At 39.8% G+C, this 19,198-nt stretch overlaps 1 protein-coding gene across 2 annotated transcripts in view; it reads right to left on the bottom strand.

Moving 5' to 3' along the window:
• Positions 1-497: 497 nt before the first annotated feature.
• cdin1 (CDAN1 interacting nuclease 1) overlaps positions 498-19,198 on the bottom strand; it is an 82,587-nt gene continuing 63,886 nt past the window's right edge. For both annotated transcript variants that reach the window (XM_078796077.1, XM_058091414.2), the window contains exon 12: positions 498-2,698. In XM_078796077.1, coding sequence (XP_078652203.1) covers positions 2,563-2,698 — 136 coding nt within the window. In that variant the 3' untranslated portion in view covers positions 498-2,562. The remainder of the gene's footprint in view (positions 2,699-19,198) is intronic.

The raw sequence follows: 19,198 nt of genomic DNA, 5'->3' as shown, positions 1-19,198 counted from the left end.
GCCTAATGCCTAAAGCTAATTTACCGATTTCAGTACCAGAGCCGTAACAGCCGTAGCAGTAACAGAGGCGGGACAAACAGTACCAGGCAATTCTACAATGCCGGGACCGAGTTGAGAAGTTGTATACCAAACATATATTTTCTACTTGATATTTTCTAGCTCGATATAAACATATACATCAACAGTTACAAAGTATGTGCTACATTAAGAAAAATGTGGGTAAACCTGAACTTTTTACCTGAAAAATACATAACCACAAATTCAATATCCTGTTATGGAGCTAACTATAGTGGCTTGCAAAAAAAGATAGCTAGCTAGACAAACAAAAAAATCACGTATTCAGTGTTAAGAAAAACATTTAAACTTGTAAAACTAACTAAAATTGTAACCCACAAAATATACAAACATCGCATTAGCTTTATATCAACATAAATAACTGTTTGCTAGCTAGACATACATACATTATATCCTGTATTAAGAATGAAATGGTCCAACATTAACTTTTTACTAAAAAAGCAAACAAATATAACCATGTATTCAATACCCTATTAGGTAGATAGCTATCTAAACAAACACACAGTGTAAATACATTTTCTTAACGTGTAATTAGTTTTACACGTAATGAAAATTCTAAACTCAAAAATATATATCATTATCATATTTGCTAGCTAACAGTTTGCTAGAAATACAGCTTGCTAGCTAGGCACACATACAGACAGATACTATATAGTAAAAATGTTAGGACTCGTAAAACGTAAAGTAGTGACTCAATACAATCAAATATATAGTGTATATAGTCTATGATATAGCGGGTTTGTAGAAATATAGCTGGCTAGACATATAAGAAAAACTTACATATCCAATTAGCAAGCTACTCGATAGATATAGACAGCTAGCTACAGTAGCTGTTGACGCTGTATATACACACATCAAAGGGTCGATAGTAGTCACACACTATACAATATTAAACATCTACTGTTCTTACCATTCACTTCCGCTTCCATGGACTGCAACCCTATAGGCAATGCATATCTTCCTCTAAAAGCATCAGTCAACTTTACGGTCACATTTTTTTTTTTGCTTTTGCTTTTACAGGAGTCCAGTAATGTTTCTTCCATTAGAGTCCACTCTAAAAGAATTTGGGGGTTGTAAAGATATGTTTTGCCCAACAGTCAGTTTTACAACTTCTACGTTTACACATATGCATTGAACACTTCAGAGTTTTTATTGACAACACAGAACTTTTGACTGTACAATTTTGTTTCAAATAACAAACCAGATTTCATAGTCTACATTATCCTCATCTAGGAACGATATCATAACTTCACCAAAGATGTTTCTGAAACAAACAACAGCTGCCTTGATTGAACATTTACAGATTACCATAACGTGATGACTATCAATCTACCCAGACGTCATTCATTCACTTTCTACCGCTTATCCTCATGAGGGTCGCGGGGGGTGCCGAAGCCTATCCCAGGTGTCTTCCCAGAGGCGGGGTACACCCTGGACTGGTCGCCAACCAATCACAGGGCACATATAGACAAACAACCATTCACACTCACATTCATACCTATGGACAATTTGGAGTCGCCAATTAACCTAGCATGTTTTTGGAATGTGGGAGGAAAAAACCCGAAGAGAAAACCCACGCATGCACGAGGAGAACATGCAAACTCCACACAGACATGGCCAAGGGTTGGACCGAACCCAGGTCTCCTAGCTGTGAGGTCTGCGCGCTAACCACTCGACCGCTGTGCCACTTCTACCCAGACTTTATTTATTTAAAAATACTTGATCATTTGGGATCTGCATCTGCAAATATCAAGTTACAAATGCTCACTGGTTAAAATTTGAGGTTCATTGAATGGTTTCAGTAGTTTCGAAGTCAATCAGCAATGATTGAAATAATGACGTTTTAATAAGCTTGCTAATTTCTAAAGACGCACTAAAAAGCAGACATAGAAGTGCATGGCCGAATAATGCCCCCTCAATTAATAAGCCAATATGAAGATGAATTAACAGAAATCTCGCAACAAAATTAATAGTTTGGGAGGAAAGAGGTCACAGTGAGGCCACGGTCTTAATCAGCCAACATTTGTTGTTTATCCGTTTGGAGAGTGACTGAGAGAGCACTGAGTGACGCAGGTGAGAGAAAGCCAGTCGTCCTCCCAACCACCCCCATGAACCGCACCTCACTTATCTGCTTACAGAACGGAAGAGGAAGGAGTGACAAAGGCCAGGACTCTGGGTGTGATAAGGAAGGACCTTGTGTCCAGCACTGGTCCTCGAGGTTACCCTTGGTGTCCATTTCAGAGGGGCCAACCGGAAACCGGGAGAACCAAGAAAGCCTCCATGGGTCTTGTACAGTTGAGCAAAGGGGTGAGAAAGGTAGCAAAGACTAGGGTCAGTTGGAGTTCAGGGCAGCAAGTCATCTCCACGCAGGAAAGCTAAATTACTTCCGGATTCCGGCGGTCCGGTGTTACTGTTCCTTCCCTTCCTGCCTCGCCATCCGCCACTCTCATTCCTTACGAAGTCTACACCCACCCTCTTAGTCCGGCTTCAGTCCTGCTGGGCAGCGTGGCCAAGGGTGACGATGTCCGTAGGAAAGCAGTCTTTGAGAAGGATGCCTCTGTCTCTCTGGCAGTCCAGCTCTCCTATAAACCCGTACCAGTAGATGACGAGACCAGGTCCGAATCTAAGGCACCAGAGAAGAAATGAGTCATGACAGCATGATTTAAAAAAAGTGTTATAAAAAGCAGAGCATGCGAGCTACAAAGATGCACTACCAGTGAGACTCATCTGAAAGTCTTTGATCACAATCCAGGAAACTGAGACAAAAAAACGCAGCCGGTCGACAAGATAAAGATCTCCCTAACAGGGTGATACACACTTCATCACATTACAATGGCAGGGAAATAGCAATAATATGTGAAATAACAAAGCACCACCAAGGACTCCGGAAACCTGTCATCGGAAGCCTTTAGTATATGGCAGACCACGCAGAGTTCAGCGCGAATCCTCAGACTTAAGCACCGCATGTGTTGGCAGCACGACGAAATCCAGCTGTTTCATTCAGATTTGCTTTGTAACCCCCCCGAAAAATGAGTTGGTGAGCTGTGAATTTCCCAGGAGGTACGGGTAATGAGTTTCCAAGCAGCTAAGAAATCAGGTTGAGACTATTTAAATGTGCGTTAACACTTGTCACCTTTGCTTCAGTGAAAACAAACTGTGGCCGTGTTGCCTTTGCCCTCCGAGTGCGGTTCATTTAATGAAGTTTACTGCAATCATTGAAACCTTGGTGCACAGTGGGTTCTTGCGTGTGACACGATTGAACCTGCAACTGCCACTGCAGGTGTTTTACCTGGAAACACTAAATGCACCAAAGGTGTTAAAATCCCACCAAAAAGCATGTTTTTTGCAGACAGAGCTTGATGTGCAACTTATGCAACAGCTTTTGTTTAATATTTAATGTTTTTTGTTACTTCTCCTTTGGTTTCCATAAACGTGACTGATATTCTACATCGGCTACACAAGTATGTGGAATCAAACTATGGAATGGATTGAGTAAGGACCTCAAAAAAAGGTCAGTAAGGATAATTCATAATGCCGCCTACAGAGAACATACTAACTCCTTATTTCTAAAATCACAAATACTTCAACTTGCTGATATAGTTCATCTTCAAACAGCTAAAATAATGCATAAGGCTAAAAACAACCAATTACCTAAAAATGTCATCCAATACTTCTCTACAAGAGAGGAGAAATATGATCTCAGGGAAGAACTACATTTGAAACACTTCTATGCTAGGACTACGTTATGCTAGCCATAGCATTTCAGTATGTGGAATCAAACTATGGAATGGATTGAGTAAGGACCTCAAACAATGCACAACGATGAGCCAATTCAAGAAACAATACAAGCAGTTGATGTTTGCTAAATACAAGGATGAAGAGTCTTGAACCAGTCATGATGTGCTATATATATCACTATATTGACACTTACTATGGTACCCATTATGTCATTGGATGCTCATATCACCTTGTACTTCGGTACGAGATGCATTATTTAAAAAAACAAAACAAAAAAAACCTTAAACTGTATTATAGAAAGCAGGAAGTGAACAAATGTAACAGTTACTGATTGTAAAAGTACCAGATGGAGGGGTAGGATTTAATAAGCTTTGCTTCTTCCTACTCCTTTTGGACATGTGGAACTGTGAACTGATTATGGGATGCACTCAATTGTAATCTGATGCATGTTCAAATGAAATTAAACCATTACCATTACCATTGATTACTTACACATCCAACAACAATCTGGATGTCGCGTCATTCACCATTTTCACTCCTGATACACAGGAAACTAAATAGCTAGTCAACAATAGTTGTTGTTGCTGACTCTCAAACAAAACCTAAATGTGACATCACTTTGAAATCTGGCTGTCTGCGATTCTAGACACTGATGGCAAATGGAGAATTCTTCACCAGGAAGAGACTAAGGCGATCCTCAAAGACAATAAATCATCTTTCTCTTTATTGTACTCCAAAGATTCACCAATGGCCTCTCTCTGCCTCGTGGAGTTTTCTTTGAACGCAAGCTGCCACACATAAAAACATGTCACAGTTGAACTCTGAACCCAGAGTGTCTATACATGCAAAAGCAAAGATTCAGGGCGCTGACAGTGCGGCCGTCCCAGACACTCTTGACACCGTTGCGGACCCTCCGGGGACCCTGACAGGAAGTGGGCAAAAAAGGCCACATGGCGCTAGCCAAGTTCAGCTTGGAGGTAAAGTGCATAAAAACTTCATCTGGGGCCAAATTCAGGTTGAAATACAGCCTTCAACTCCCCCCATGGTGTGGTTTTAATATCAACTTTGGGAAATCTTTTGCATGGTTATGATTTATACGCACTTAAAAGACACCTACAAGCTTAACCCCTACAACTTCAACAGCATATTTTAATAGCGTATATTAAAAACCGCCCCTACTGTTCCAACATATGTGAGCGCTTGTATATCTGTGTACAGTCTGGTGCCATTTGACAAGGCCTTGAGGCGCTATTCTACTTACAGACGCATTAAAAATATGTCAGGGTATAAGCACACAACACCCCCACCTTCCCATCTCTGAGAGGCCCAAATAGCAGTCCTGTCCTGTGCCCCATCCCTGCATTCTAACTTTTACTGTGTGTGATTTACGGTGCTGTATCTATGGGCGAGCAGGCCCGGAGAAAGCCCACAGATGCACGCCGCAAGTTCACCGCAATGTCACACACATACCTCAGCCTCTCAACACAGCCACCCCCCCACCACTCACTACCCTAAACTCCCACCGTTTCCATGGTGGACGGCAACACATGTCAGCCAAGTCTTAATATGGAAATGTTATGGAAACAAAACCTAAACATTTACATTAGATGACTTTTGAACAGGGGTTGCGCTCCTCTTTTTATTCAACTGCTGTGTTTTGTGCAGATTTGTTTTGAGTGGAGGGAGGAGGCTGCAAAAAAAAAAAAAAAAAAGCTGAAGAACGGGGCTACACCGAGCGAAGGGAAAGGTTAAAACTGTACATCAACAGATAAGGCAGCAGCAGACGATACATCACGTCGCCGCCTTGGTAGAGGAGAGGGTGAGCGTAAATTGAAACACGCAAAAATTATCAACAGCGAGGAGCCGTGTCACCAAGGCCCTTTCCATACGGTAAAGAAAATAAATGGACTTTGAATTGTACTCGCAATGAATCCTAAAGGACTGAGGAAGAAGCAGACACTGGGGGATTGAAATAACAACACTGAGTGCTCAGGGTCGAGCTGGAAGTCAAACTATTTCAAAGTATATAGTAAAAATACACAGTAATGTATAGAATGAGCCTCTCACGATATTTAGTAGGATTTTGTACCATAGCTGACTTTCCAAAACTCAGGGGGTGGGTTCCAAAAGGGGTTTCAGGTCATGGACAGTTCCCAACTGTCATGAGTATTATGTGGTATACAGTACTACATATTTTCTTGGTTCTTGCGTCTTTTGGATTCATGATGCCATTTGTCTGCTGTTCTCTTAATTAATCATTTATAATGATATAACAACACTATATATTATATAGGAAAACTTTGTACAGTGGAACCTTGGTTAGTGGAATTAATTCCATCCAGAAGGTTCGACTCTAACCAAAACGGACATTAACCGAATCAACTATTGCCATAAGAAATCATGTAAATCCAATTGATCTTTTACAGAAAGCCAAAAAAACATTTTTACAATTGGAGTCTTACATGCATAAAACTATTTTCGATACATATAACGATGAATGAAAGGAATACATGAACATTCAAGGTTACTTTTACGTGATTCTTCACCTAACTTAAAACAAGAAGGTGGTGGTCACATCATGACTTCAGGAACAGTCATGTCTTCAGTTAAGGTAAAAGTAACATAAAATGTTCATGTATTCCCTTCATTCATCATTTGTATGTATTTAGAATTATTAGGGATATCCGATATTGGCCTTTTTTTTTTGCAAAAAACTGATATGCCAATATCGTACAATGCTCAATTTCCAATATTGATATCAGCCGATACTAATATGTGCCATATATGACATATCTCCTGTGTTGGAATAACAAATATGTGTTGTATACAGCATTTAAAAAAATATCGTTTTTCAGGAAAAAAAAATGGAAAAAAATCGGATTCCATTTTTATGCTGATATCGTGCCAATAATTATTGGTATCAATAATAAACCCCAATTTAGAATTGTTTCATGTATGTAAAACTATAAATATTGGTTCTGTGTTAATATTTATGAACAATGTAACTTTAAAAATGTTTGGTAGATCCTTGCACTGAAGTTTAATCAAGAGAAAATTACCTATGAATAAAAATGTATGCAACACAAACCAGACATTTCCCCTTGCTGTTGCTTCATGAGAACAGGAAATTGAATTAATAATTGGAATAAACATTCTGCATTACGACAAAGGCAGTCATATGATTCCACATTTTAATCTGATTAATCAGAGTTTTTTAATTAATTGATCATAACTAATGACCACTTGTAAGGGTTTTTTGTATTACGACAAGGTCAGTCAAATGAATCCACATTTTAATCTGATTAATCATAGTTTTCAAATTAATTGATCATAACTAATCACCACTTTTAATGGTTTTTTTTGTCTGATAAGTATTACGACAAAAGCAGTCAAATGATTCCACATTTTAATCTGATTAATCATAGTTTTCAAATTAATTGATCATAACTAATCACCACTTGTAAGGTTTTTTTTGTCTGATAAGTATTACGACAAGGACAGTCAAATGATTCAACATTTTAATCTTGTTAATCATAGTTTTTGAATTAATTGATCATAACTAATCACCACTTGTAAGGTTTTTTTTGTCTGATAAGTATTACGACAAGGGCAGTCAAATGATTCAACATTTTAATCTACTTAATCATAGTTTTCAAATTAATTGATTATAATTAATCACCACTTGTAAGGGTTTTTTTTGTCTGATAAGTATTACGACAAAGGCAGTCAAATGATTCCACATTTTAATCTGATTAATCATAGTTTTCAAATTAATTGATCATAACTAATTACCACTTGTAAGGGTTTTTTGTCTGATAAGTATTACGACAAAGGCAGTCAAATGATTCCACATTTTAATCTGATTAATCATAGTTTTCAAATTAATTGATCATGACTAATCACCACTTGTAATATGTCTGATATGTGCCCACTTTCACTGTATTTCATTAACAGACAGACAGATGATAGGACATTATTAAATATACTTTTTTTCAAGGTTTTTTAGTCTGATAATGTAGGGGTTTACACAGCCACGATGCAATAGGAATTCAACCACTTAATCTCTTAGTCAGTGTTTAAGAGTTTTCCCACCTCTTGTGAGTGACGCTCGCTGCGCTGTAATGACTAAGCGGGCGGCAGTTCACTTTGAATTTTTCGGCTAATTGTGGTTTATTACGCAAAAGTGGGCGGGCTGGCTTTAAAGTGGCATGTGCTTATTATATACACCACATCTTCCCTATAAACACCTCGCTGCTGTACATAACAAGTTGGTGAAATTGTTGTTGGTGAAACGTGGACTAATTTCAGGGGAATAAAAAAGGAAAGGTGGGGGGGTGTTCACTCTCTGACTGCAAGCCTTGCTTAGGTTGGTGTTAATGAGCGGGTGCTTGGTCACATTTAAAGCAGGTGCTAAGCAGACTACTGTATGGTAGCTCAATGAGAGCGAGGCACCTTGTAGAATAAAAAGTCTCATAAAGGAAAACAATACTTAGTCCAAAACACGATACAGCTTGATGAATTATCACTAAAATCAAGATAAATGAACACACGCCACCATACATCAATTGCATACCACTGCAGCTCATTTTAAACAAATGCGGCAGCAATAATTTAGGTGACCTCCACCTGAGTTCTCGCCATAAAGGTGTCTTTGTTTTCGGCACCCATACATCAGTCGACAAGAAGAACTGCTGCCAAACTTGAGCTTAAGTCTTTTCTTTGCTGGCAGCAAAGCAGGTAAGACTCTTTAAAAATATAGAACTGACTTGGGTTAGAGGTTGTGAGGTACTCCAAGAAAAGAACATTTAAAATGCATTTTTTTAAAGTCAAATGCCCTAAAAGTTAGACCATTAAACCATTTTTTCTGGAAAAGTATCCCTTAAAAGTCAAGGATAATTTTGCCAATGTGTTAATTACGCAAAATATTGTAACATAATTAGAGTAAAATTAGGTGCCGTCATTAAAGCGTTATTTTTCACAGCCCTAATTGGATTTTTTTTTTTTTTTTTTGCTTTTCCTGTTGCCACTTGGCGGTGCTGAGACAAATTCAGGAAGTGACCTTTGTATAGCTTCAAGGTGTTGTCTTCATTATCTCTACCAATTATAATGAATATCTGACCTTGTGGAACAGAGTTATTCACGTTTACAGTTTAGTGGTCGATTGTCTGATTGATCATCAAAGTGTGAACCAACGTATGACACCACCTAAAATCCTTAGCAATATTCCATTGACGGAAATGCAACCCGTTTTTGACCCAAAATGAAAGCAAAATGGCCAACTTCCTGTTTAAGACCATGGGTTCCAGTCACAATTGACGTCTCCACCAAATTTGTACTGTGAAACTGGTGGCATGGGCTAAAATTTAAAGGAGCCGCTACTGAGTAACTTTATTCGCCTGACCTGATGTACTTTAAATTTTTTGAGAGATTTCATGAATGCCTCAAAAATGTGAGGAAAGTGTCAGCATATTAATAATAAAAATAAACAAAGCAATTAAAAATCGTGTTCCTTGGAAGTGGCATTGCCAACCAGGTTCATACATACTATTTCTCAAAAATAATTTTTAAAAACACAAAGAACAACAAAGATCCTGTGTGTAAATAATACCCCGAGTTGCTGTTTGAGTGAGGGGTGGCGGGGCGTACTGACCCAGGGTCTTGGCGACAGGTGATGCGGCCCTGCAGCTGATCACTGCACACCCTGTGTGTGAGTTTTAATGGTCTTGCGGTAGATGCTTGTCAGCCAACCTGATCATGATAACACAAGCATCCATGCACACGATCAGGTAAATAATCCGTCGCTGCTTTACTTTTAAGTCCTACCTCCTATAAATAACAGCACTAGAATGGAAGAGTTAACCTTGCCCTGACCAAGTTAATAACAAGCACCACTTCTCCTTGTTGTTTTTATGGCTGACAAATGACATGTAAACCACCAACCCGACTGTATGCGATGGATGCAGGACGCTACACAAGAAATGTAATTATTCTAGACAAGGAGGCAGTAAAGATTCAAATATCCAGCGTAATTCTCCGGGACACTTTAATGCTTTTCTGTCGCTGTGGTATGGAAATGTAACTTGACTGGTAGATGGGGTTCGTCTTGGTCACTGCTGGAGGTGGAGGGTGTGTTTTATGCGAAGTTTGTGTATTGTGCTGATGTGTGAGTGTGTCAGTGTGATTGGGTGTGTGGTGAGGGGGAGTGGGAGGTCAGATTGAGGGCTGTGAATTGTATGTTTCATTAATGTACGCTCATCCATGCAATTTATCAGCAGCGGGACAGATACAGGAAGATTAGCAAGTGTTATCTTATCGCCATAGCAACAACATATAGGTCAGCACATGACTCAGAAATCATGCTATTGTTAAAGTATAACACTATATTGCTATATATTAATTGTAATGATAATATAAAATATAAAAATGTTAACATTTAGAAAAAAATATTGAAAACTAACACATGAAAAACACCTGAAAAATTTGTAAAACTAAAATTAAATATCCATTCGCAATTTCTTATGACAAAAAATGTGAGACTTTCTTACTAGGAAACGGCTTATAAATAAATTCAATGCACTCTGGAATCTTTTCTCTAATTCGATCATAAAAATTTCCATATACATTTGGAACACAGCCTATTGGGAAATGACTTTTGAGTTATAATGTATTTATTCTTCAAATTAACCTCTGACATTTATAAACCCCAAAGCTTATAGGAAGCACACTCCACACACTCTCCCGTCTTTATCTCCCAATTGCAAATTATCACTTTCCCTGACCCCCCTACCCCACACCCCAGTGTGACTGACAAAGCTGCCGTTACCTCGTCAACCTTCTCGCACTTCCCTTAAATCTTATCTCACACACACACACACACAATTTGACTGACCCTTTATCAATCAGCTCACTGATAAACTGGTTTACACATTTGTACCTGAATAAACAGATGAGAATCTTATAATACAGCTAAATGATGGATACTATATTAAAGCTGAATTGGCAACCTTCCGAAAAGTCTTCGTGTTGAAGGAAGAAGTCAATCATTGGAACGCTCACCAATCACATTAGCGACACGTACTTTTATAATAACCTGATGACCTCATACCTGGTCAAATTTGTTAGTTACATTTTTTTGAATGCGTATCTTCTTATTATATTGTATATTAAAATATTTATAAGATGCTAAGATCCCACCCAAACCCCTCAAAATAACTTGTTTCCTTTTTTTTTTTAGTTCAGTATTTTTGAGATACTAGAAAGATTTTTCAAAAATGTTATGACATTTAGTAAATATTTATTTTAATTGCATATACTATATGTTATATATATATATAATATTTCTTAAACAATTTTGTAAACAATTGTATTTTTTGTCATTCATTCATTTTCTACCGCTTTTCCTCACGAGGTTCGCGGGGGTGCTGGAGCCTATCCCAGCTGTCTTGGGGCAAGAGGCGGGGTACACCCTGGACTGGTGGCCAGACAATCACAGGGCACATATAGACAAACAACCATTCACACTCACATTCATACCTATGGACAATTTGGAGTCACCAATTAACCTAGCATGTTTTTGGAATGTGGGAGGAAACCGGAGTACCCGGAGAAAACCCACGCATGCATGGGGAGAGCATGCAAACTCCACACAGAGATGGTCGAGGGTGGAATTGAACCCTGGTCTCCTAGTTGTGAGGTCTGCCCGCTAACCACTCTACCACCGTGCCGCCTGTATTTTTTTGTAAATATGAAAATACTAGGTCCCAAACCTAATGTTTAAAAAATGGGCTACACAGTGTACGAGTGGTTAACACGCAGGCCACACAGGTAGGAGACCTGAGTTCAATTCCAGTCCAGGGTGTAGCCCGCCTCTTGCCCGAAGAGAGCTGGGATAGACTACAGCACCCCCACAACCCTCGTGAGTATAAGCGGTAGAAAATGAATGAATGAATGAATGAAACACTAAAATCATGCATTATTAAAATAAATCTAAATAAGCCACTTATCAACATGGTATTCATGCAATACCCTATTAAATTCTCACATTTTCACAATTAATACTACTACTGCGACTTACAATGGTACTCCTATATACTACAATGCGATGCTGCTTCTTCTAAATGTCTTACATTTTCACCAGATGGTCAACCGAGTTCCCCCCCACACACGCTAATAACCATCTCCATCATGAAAATGGCTTGATCGCTTCAGTTATGACACGCTGAGTGAGATTTCATTAACACCTGAAGCTGACATTATTAAAATTCTATTAAAGCAATGGCTTCCAATGGTGGTATCATGCTGCAATGATGATAGGGGTAATAATAACTGCATTGCACGGGATTGACATGCCCTTCTGATATCCAATAGGGCCACTAAATATATATACACATATATTTGTACTTCACTGAGTTTTATCCAAAGCCAAATAGTGGTAATAGTGCTAATTTGAAGATCTGTTCACAGACTCCCTGTGGCACTGAACGTGCCGTATTCTCTAAGCTCCCCATGGTGGGGATTGGACGTGTAGACTGAGAGGAGTGTGGTGCCAAGGGGATACATGCTCCTTTAACCTGTTATTGTGAACCCCCAGCAGCCTTTGCTGATAATTGCCTCCAGTCTCTGGGGAAAGGCGGTCAAAGGAAGGCATCGGGACAACCATTTTGGGACTCCTCTTTGGCCTGCACAGGCCCTGGTCCTAATTCTGCCCTTAACCCTGGCGGCTAGCGTGTTTTCAATTTAGGATGCTCCCCCGCTGAAGCTGTGGCCCTAATCAACATCAGTTTGTACTGTAACCCTATCTGGCCATGTGAGGGCAGCGCCAGGCTGACCGGGCGCCTGCAAACCTGATGTGTCCAGCTGAGTGTTAAGTGTGTGCATGCATGTCTGCGATATTGTGTGTATATGTGAGGTCACAGGATGTGTGCCTGATACTCGCTATGTTTGCTTTCCTCATATCGTGCAGGCTTTGTGGACCCAAACATACAAATCACACATGATAAACACGTAATTTGATGCTCGGGACTGGATGCTCTATTTAAAAAGAAAGTTACTTTGAAATGTGATATTGTATCATAGAATAAGGCAATACAACCATTCAAAATAGTTTTGTAATGTTATATCATAATACTGTATGTCCACAATTAAATACTGTATTAGGGAAAGTCATACTTTTTTCATACAGTGGTTTGGCTTCTCCTGTAGTTAGGAACACAAATGGAATGATAAAGAGCATATCGGTTTTGTTACAGTATACATCTAGACTTACTTACATGTGTCTGTAAGTAATGTGCAACTATAATGAAATGATACCAGTGTTGATTGAAAGAAGTTTTTTTTTAGAGTCTTTTTTTTTGTCTAGCTTGGAGATTGTACCTGCCGAGTCAGCCACTGACTAAGTACATGCGTAAAATGTTCAGTTATTTGAAATAATTTTTGAATCCAAAAATGAAAATTTGGTGTTGAAACCAGGATGCTTCTAGGCATCTTGTCACATATTAAAAGCAGAGTTTTTTTTAATGCATCCATATACTTCATGGCTAACTCCATGCAGTGCAAGTTAAGGTAATGTAACGGTAAGGTAATGTTTCATTAAGGTAACATTACTGACTGGTAGTGACTATTCATTCATTCATTCATTTTCTACCGCTTTTCCTCACGAGGGTTGCGGGGGGTGCTGGAGCCTATCCCAGCTGTCTTCGGGCAAGGGGGCAGGGTACACCCTGGACTGGTGGCCAGCCAATCACAGGGCACATATAGACAAACAACCATTCACACTCACATTCATACCTATGGACAATTTGGAGTGGCCAATTAACCTAGCATGTTTTTGGAATGTGGGAGGAAACCGGAGTACCCGGAGAAAACCCACGCATGCACGGGGAGAACATGCAAACTCCACACAGAGATGGCCGAGGGTGGAATTGAACTCGTGTGACCATGCATGTCTTTCAATATTTTGGACTAATAAAAGGCCATAGTCAATCACAAAACAGTCATCAATTATTCATTTATTTAAAAAAATAATAAAATGCAACAGATTGAGGGCGTGGTGTTTGAACCCCAAAGGGGTGAGGGACGACTGTTTGGCTAACTGTGATTGATATATGTATTTCCCCCTTTTTATGACACAATTTTGACGTATGATAATGTAACAATTCATTTTAATAAAAAAACCTTCATATAAGCATTACATGGAAACACAACACAACAGTTATTTGGTCACATTTAGAGATAGAAATGTATCTTCTAAACTTATTACTGTATTTTCTAAGTGTATATTTTTCTCAACTGATATCAATTTTAGCAGAATACATATTTTATACATTGCCAGTCCTCTGGTTTGAAGATTAGATGCATTTTCTGGGGGTTGCCGGCACTTGATTTATTTTGGGGAAAAAAAAAAGTCAAGACGACATTGTAAGTCTTTGCTTTTAACTTTCCAAAAAAAAAGCAGTTCTGGCAGGGCAGCAAAACTAAATTTATTCTAAAATCACAACAAAATAAAACATGATTTCATTGGCCTGTAGTAGGAAGTGTAACTCATTAGCAAGTGTGCAACTGCATAGCGTTAGATGTCTGACAGCAAAGACAGAAGTCTTTACGATGCAAAAAAATCCTGCAAACTTGGTATTTGTATTCCCAGGGAAGATGACTTTACCTGGTCTTCACTGAGAGGCGAATAAATAAAGTTAGGTCACAGTAAAGCAGGTGTGAATGTTTGTTGTGGAGGGCCTTCTGGCCTCAGTGTCCAAGACTAAAAAACCACTGCCCCAAAATTAGAGCGCGGCCTCTAACGTGTCCCTGGGAGGGGGGGAAAGAGGCCTGGCTTTCGTCCAAGTCAGCACCTTTGGAAGTGCAGTCGTGTTACCGCCACTAAATCAACATGTCAGCGCCCGGCCTAGTAAACTTCTTCACCCAGACTCCACCGCTCGCAGCTACCCCACACACCTAATGAAGTGGTGTGAATGCCCATCTGTCTGCTCCAATGCAAAAGGGGCGGAGCCAAGAAATACATACATTTTGTGTTTTTATTTGGCCCGATGCAAAAACAAATGACTATTAGTGAGGTTACGACACCCCGGGCTGACGACCTTGGCTATTCCAAAACTGTCCCAGTTTGAGAGGGCAAGTTTGGAGATGGACATGGCGGTTGAGGGTGGGGTGGGGGGTGGTGGGTGCGCAAAGCTGTGCTTACTCTGCACTCTTGTTTACATTCCTGAGGGTAATTTTAGCCCCAGGGGGTGGAGAAGGGAAGGGGGTCCGACATGTCGTTGAGGCTTGTCAGTAGTCGACGGGCCAGCCTGGCGCAGTGGCGGCACCCCGAGTTGTGCATTTTACAAAGACAATAATAAAAACATATACACCTGCAGACATTGCTGCTGATGTGGGCAAAAAAGGGCAAAACAAATATAAAAAAAATAAGCCAATATCACCCCATTTCTGATTTTGCCTTTTTTTTTTTTTTTGCCCTTTTTCTGTGCGACTCCTGCATAACCGGCCATGCGACACTGTTTTGCGAAATTCCTGTTTTGTTGAAAGCAATTGTCACTGTCTGACAAGTAGTCTTTCCATCACACTAGATGTTGTTTTTGCCTCTAATTACCTGATTGCAATATGTATGTACACAGGTACAACAATACCCCGCTTTACTGAGTTCTGTGCAGACAATTTTGCGGGATGCCTGTGCAAAAAAGGCTATTGACAAATAAAACAACAACACAACAAGAGTCTGTGAAAGGCAGAATGAGTCCACCTTACTTTTGTGTACGACCCAGGCTCAGTCTCTTCAATTTTCTATCTTCTGAGTAGTACGGGAGCAGTAACAGAGGCGGGACTTCCCCTGTGTGCAAGGGAATGCCACACAGATCTAATGATTTCATTACAATATGACTTGGTACTTTGCGAAAATGCAGTTGTGGCAATATTGCGCTTCTGTCACGGCTCTAACGTTTAAATTTTGTGTGATTTCTGTGTGAAAGGGGCTACAGATAAGATCTGTGTAAAAATAAGATGTGTATTTGTGCGCAAAGTGAGCTTACAGTTATATACAGTAGTTCAGTGCAGTCTTGGAAACGGACCAACCACAGGGTCCTATTAGCTTTGGACAAGGCGGTTACAGCCTGAGTAGTACGGGAGCAGTAACAGAGGCGGGACGTCCCCTGTGTGCAAGGGAATGCCACACAGATCTAATGATTTCATTACAATATGACTTGGTACTTTGCGAAAATGCAGTTGTGGCAATATTGCGCTTCTGTCACGACTCTAACGTTTAAATTTTGTGTAATTTCTGTGTGAAAGGGGCTACAGATAAGATCTGTGTAAAAATAAGATGTGTATTTGTGCGCAAAGTGAGCTTACAGTTATATACAGTAGTTCAGTGCAGTCTTGGAAACGGACCAACCACAGGGTCCTATTAGCTTTGGACAAGGCGGTTACAGCCTGAGTAGTACGGGAGCAGTAACAGAGGCGGGACGTCCCCTGTGTGCAAGGGAATGCCACACAGATCTAATGATTTCATTGCACTATGACTTGGTACTTTGCGAAAATGCAGTTGTGGCAATATTGCGCTTCTGTCACAGCTCTAACGTTGACATTGTGTGTGATTTCTGTGTGAAAGGGGCTACAGATAAGATCTATGTACAAATAGGATGCTTATTTGTGCGCAAAGTGACATCAGCTTACAGTTTATATACAGTAGTTCAGTGCAGTCTTGGAAACGGACCAACCACAGGGTCCTATTAGCTTTGGACAAGGCGGTTACAGCCTATTGTTTTCACTGAATTTGAGGGTGCAAATCTAATTACGTTGTAGTTTTAAAAAATTTGTTACGCAAACAAAACAATAATCCCGGGCTCAAGAACCGCCGAGGGCTTTCGAATGCCTGCTGGGATTTGTCTCTTTATTACTCCCAGCCTGAAAACGTCCCTTCAAAGGCCGCAAAATGTTTACAATGTTCAAAAGACGGGAAAGGGAGGGCAGAGAAGGAGACGACGAAAGAGAGACAGAGCTTATCGAAACTAATTAGGCGAGGGATCAGGATGGAAGTTAAATACCGGGCTATGTGTAATGAAAGCAGCCGAGTGGGGTGACATCTAGGGGTCAGGCCCACACCAAACAGTGGTCCTCAGGCAATCTGGTATTGATTTTCACTCGTTTGGGGATGAAGGTGGATGGTGGTAAGGAGGGACAGAGGGAGGGAGGGAGGCAGAAAAGGGGGAGTCATGTAGCAAAAGAGAGAGCGAGCCAAAGAGAGACGCTAGGGCAGAGTCTAAGGGTCTTATGAGTTGTCAACTTGACAGTTTAACCCCTTTTGGAGTAGAGCAAACAAACCAAGGGATCTCCTGGGCTGACAGTGTTGATCTGTCATAGCGATGACACTGCAAAGCCCCACACAATGCCCACACAGAAGAGGAAGTGTGTGTGTGTGTGTGTGTGTTGGTATAGCACACATGGGTCAAAACATGCAAAAGCACACTCCTTAAGCCTCGGGAAATAGGACTGTAACACTTGCACTGCAATGCTAATACTCATTAAGTAATCACACAAGATTTGCTATTGATTACTAATACATTTTCAGTTTGATTCAGAATAAGGGTGTCAAATCTGGGGCCCGCAACTTCTTTTTTATTGGCCTTGTGGCATATTGTAGAAATCAAATTAAACCAAAACTTCCCTGCAAAAATGGGAAAAATAAAGCAAAAAAGCACAATGTAAAGAGGATAAGCTAACTATATTGATACTAACAATAACACAAAGCTTATAATATGATAAACAAATTTTATTTAGAAATTTTAATTAGGATGATTTAATCATCCATGCATCCTGGAAATAAGGTTGCAGGTATGGTAGAGCCTATCCCAGCTGTTTTTGGGCGAGAGGCAGAGTACATCCTGGACTGGTCGATGATTTAATCATATAAATAAATATTAAAGATAACAACCTTGAAATAAAAATTACAAAATTTTGAATATGATGATGATTTTCAGTATGCTGCCCTCAGTCGGAAACATTTCTCTGAATAGAACCATGGCATATGTTCCTTTTTTTTTTTTTTACTTTATTATACCTATATTTTATTTTGTATTAGTTTTCAAATATCCACAAAATGTCCAGTGGCCTAACTATTCTAAAGTGACTTTATAGTATATCACATTATTATTTTGGTTCAGTTTGAAAAAATACAAAAAAATGCATTTTCGTCTTCAAAATGTCCAGCAAGTAGTCATGTGAATTTTGCAAGAAACTGTACAAAAAAAACAACCCTAAATTACACCACTGTGCAAGCTTCACGTGCAAACTTCCATAGCAGCAATTGAAAATATAAAATAAATAAAATAATAAATGAAAAATACCAAATTAAACAAATGCATTTAAAAAAATGCTAATTTAAATAAAAATATACTGTGGCTACCAAGTGCAAAAAACTAAAATAAAGACAAATGCATATAAAAAAAGAATCCCCCCCTCCGTTCACCAGTAACTTGATCAATATGCTTGCACTAACTTATACAGTAAAAGAAAGAAATATGAACAAATACCACAATTACAAAAAAATATATAGCTATCAATAGTTATTTAAAAACTACAATAAAAAAGATTGCTTGTCAAAATTTGTTCCCCAGCCTTCTTCCACAGCGTTTTCACACACAGGCTAAAGCCAAATAGAAGACTGTCCACAAGCACACAGATGTCAATGCTCTGCTCCTGTCACTCAATCTGAGACTGTCCCTCTGAGCACCTTCCCTTTTATGTTCCTAAACACTTGAAGACCCCGTTGTCCCCTCAGACTCTCACTGCTTTGTCAGATGTCCGAAAGGTACTCCATTCGAGTCACCCCCACCTCCGACTCTCTGCTATGCTTAAAAAACAAAACACACACACACACAAGGCTGTGCTCGTCAAATTAGAGTGGCCCTTATTGTCCCCTATTATGACCTCGGAGCGCTCCATCATGACGGATGCTACGGGGGGACCCTCACTTGTCAGGAGTTGTCAGACGGATACACACACAGTTGACAGGTAATCTGAATGTCTTCAATTAGCCCAGTTAGGCCTGTCATAAACAATTCGATAAGTGCTCAACCAACACAAACAGATAAACACATGCACAAGTGCACAGGCGTACGCACCGCAAGGTCCGCAGGGTATTAATGAGAAGGGTAATGGGTATATCAGCCGATGCTTGTCTTTTGTTTCAAGAAGGGGTGTCCGTGTGTGTGTGTGCTTGCGTCACCCTCCCCTTCCTTTGCTTTGCTCTCAGCTGTGCACTGCTGGCTTCTACCTGGTCACTTCAAATTGCGCCATCTCCTTTCATTAGTACATTGCCGGCTGAGAATCTGAAAGGCCGTGACAAAATTCATTTGAGACGAGCGGGAGCAGATTGCCT

Source organism: Doryrhamphus excisus, linkage group LG14 (assembly GCF_037039965.1).
Source record: "Doryrhamphus excisus strain RoL-2023G ecotype Guam linkage group LG14, RoL_Dexc_Guam_v1.1, whole genome shotgun sequence".
In the NCBI taxonomy this organism is placed as follows: domain Eukaryota; kingdom Metazoa; phylum Chordata; class Actinopteri; order Syngnathiformes; family Syngnathidae; genus Doryrhamphus; species Doryrhamphus excisus.
This window is presented reverse-complemented; position numbering and strand designations above follow the sequence as displayed.